The sequence below is a fragment of the Atta colombica genome, unplaced genomic scaffold (assembly GCF_001594045.1).
Source record: "Atta colombica isolate Treedump-2 unplaced genomic scaffold, Acol1.0 scaffold220, whole genome shotgun sequence".
Lineage (NCBI taxonomy): Eukaryota > Metazoa > Arthropoda > Insecta > Hymenoptera > Formicidae > Atta > Atta colombica.
Genome location: NW_017259317.1, coordinates 538,174 through 540,873, shown reverse-complemented (window position 1 = coordinate 540,873; position 2,700 = coordinate 538,174). Strand labels below are relative to the sequence as shown.

General features: G+C 38.4%; 1 protein-coding gene across 1 annotated transcript in view; it reads left to right on the top strand.

The window, feature by feature from the left end:
- Positions 1-1,279: 1,279 nt before the first annotated feature.
- The window catches only part of LOC108687911, an 11,704-nt gene continuing 10,283 nt past the window's right edge, over positions 1,280-2,700 (top strand). Inside the window, 2 exon segments of the mRNA XM_018193952.1 lie at positions 1,280-1,589; positions 2,496-2,606. Of these exon segments, the coding sequence (XP_018049441.1) occupies positions 1,357-1,589; positions 2,496-2,606 (344 nt within the window). The 5' untranslated portion in view covers positions 1,280-1,356.

Genomic DNA, 2,700 nt, shown 5'->3' with positions numbered 1-2,700 from the left:
ATATATATACATATATATATATATACATACACGTGTTCTATATTATTAGAAACAAATAATTAATCATGACCGACCCGACCCACCATCCACCGCTACTCGCTAATCTCGCGCCCATCAAAATGTTTGTCACTTGTTATTCAACGTTCACTGCAGAGAATCACAGTCGCCTTTTGTGCTTTATGCTCTTTGCGCGTTTTGTTTCGCATTATATATACTATTAGTGGTCTTCGGTCCAAATAATGCAAGATGCATACTTTTTGAATCAGGTAATCGATTTATTATTACATAGCGAAGTAAGAAAATTAATTATATAATGCTCGACGCTTGCTTTCCCAAGAAAATAGGTTATATATTTTCCACATTTTATATTATTTTATATTCCAAATTATATCCATTATATCCATTTTATATTCCAAACTTATATTTTTAGCCAAATCTCTAAAAGATCAAAATGTCCGCGATTCTTCCACATGAAATCTTCCAGAAATATGTCTGAAATATATTTGCAACCTTTGTGCAATATACGAAATGGTTTCAAATATATTTCTAAAATCTTTCTGAAAGGCTTTCAGAAAGATTTTAGACATATTTTTATTGCACAAAGGTTGATTTCATGTGGAAGAATCGCGGACATTTTGATCTTTTAGAGATTTTTCAGAGATCTTGCAGAAATATTTCGCAACATTTCTGAAATGTTTCTGTGTTGTATGAGTTATGTATATTTATACATATTTATACATATTCATGCATGAAAAATTTTTTACTGAATATTTTTATTCTCTTTCAAATAAAATTATATCACATTTCAGACTCGTCATCTTCTCCCCCCCTCCTTTCCCTTCCTCCTCTCTTCTCAATATCTGCAATTTTTCTGAAATTCTTGAACTCAAATTTTCGCTATTCCAATTTCCACATAAAAAATTCGCATGTTTAATAAGAACGAATGAATTGGTACAATATATAATATTACTTATTATATTACAAAAATTAAAAATCATGGATATCTCTCTGATAGGAAATTTAAAACGGCGCAGAGGACGCCACCATCCACTGATTTCGTTCGCGCATGATCCGCAGAGCAACCCGGGCAAGTGACGAGGCGTGCAGCGGTAACAGTGTGTGGCGGGGATAACTACTAATTATCAATGGCGCGATGACGCGAACGCCGCACTACAAATGGCGGGTAATGAAACAGCTGTTCACGCTACCGTCAGCTCGACATCTAGCGGAGCGCGGGCGCGATCCGGCACGCGTCGGCGACGACGTCGACGTTGGATACGGTACGACGAGGAAGATCGTAGACGAGGTGTTAGAAGAAGGGCGGCGGTGCCCGCTGGTGGCCTCTCCAAGAGGAACATGGCTGCTGGTTGCTGCGGCGCGAAGAAGCAGAGGCTGGGCGGTGGTGGTGGTGGCGCGGCGCCGAGCCTGTCGCCGTGCGACGGTACCGCCATACGGCACGGTATTCCTCAATCAAGGAAACCCGCGACGATCGCCCAACCAGAGATGGGCTTTTTTTGCTTCGACGTGCTCTATTGCCAGCTGCACCAGCTGGACCCGCCGAAGACGCCCAACTTCAGCAACGAAGCGTTGTGAGTAGTTTTACGATACCCTCTGTTTTTCTCTCTTTCTCTCCTCCTCCCCCCCTCTCTCTCTCTCTCTTTCTCTCTCTTTTTCTCCTCCACATTCGTCTGTCCATCTATCCGTCTCACTCGAGCGTCGCGTCAGCTGTTGTCTTTTCACTTGTCTCGGATGACAGGTCGTTTCTGTCACGCGAAGCTTGATCGAAACCGCGGCGATATTTTTATAATATTGAATTCTGATATTACAGAGGTATACAGAAAAAATATAATATTCTACCAATTGTTATGTTTGATTCTTATCTTTACATTTAGTTTGCGTTATGAATTTCGAATTCCGAATCGATGATTTTTGATCTTAATTTCTGCCGATCTAGAAATTTATCTGTAAAATCAGCTAGGCTGCATTGTTGATGCATTGTTTGATCCTCGCGTGTGCGGATTATCTGTCGGCGCGCGATGCATGCATTATCGCGGCGTGCTTCGATTTACCCTATTGTACAGTGCTATGCCAACTATGTAGGCCACCTAAGGACGCTACGTTTGTTGCTACGGCATATTTGGAGAAACATTATTGATGAAAATCGCTTTTGTCTATCTAAATATTCTCACATTATATATATTATTTTATCCTCGGAAAAATTTATAGCGAAAGATAATAAAAATTGTTTTTATATCGTTGCTTTTGTATTATATTTATTTTTATTGTACGTCGTGAAAGAATCTCATATTTATTTATTTTATTGTATTATACTTGTACAAGACTGAAATCTTACTAAATAGAAAAGGATTGATGTACTCATTTTGCTCTGGCACATTTTGCTTTCCTCTTTCTATTCCTGATGGTTCGCTGTCTGATAAAAATAAGAAAAAAATGTATCTGAACTTGAGATTTTTAATACAGATACGTCTTTTCAGCCCTTTATTTGTGACATGGACAATAGGAAAAGATATGAGATTACGAGGTTGTATTGGTACTTTTAATGCGATGCACTTACATGCTGGGCTACGCGAGTACGCTACAACTAGGTGAGACAAGGTTTCTCACCTTAAAAGACAGAATAATACATAATCACAAATATATAAGTTATTTATAAATATATATTATAATTAATATATTATA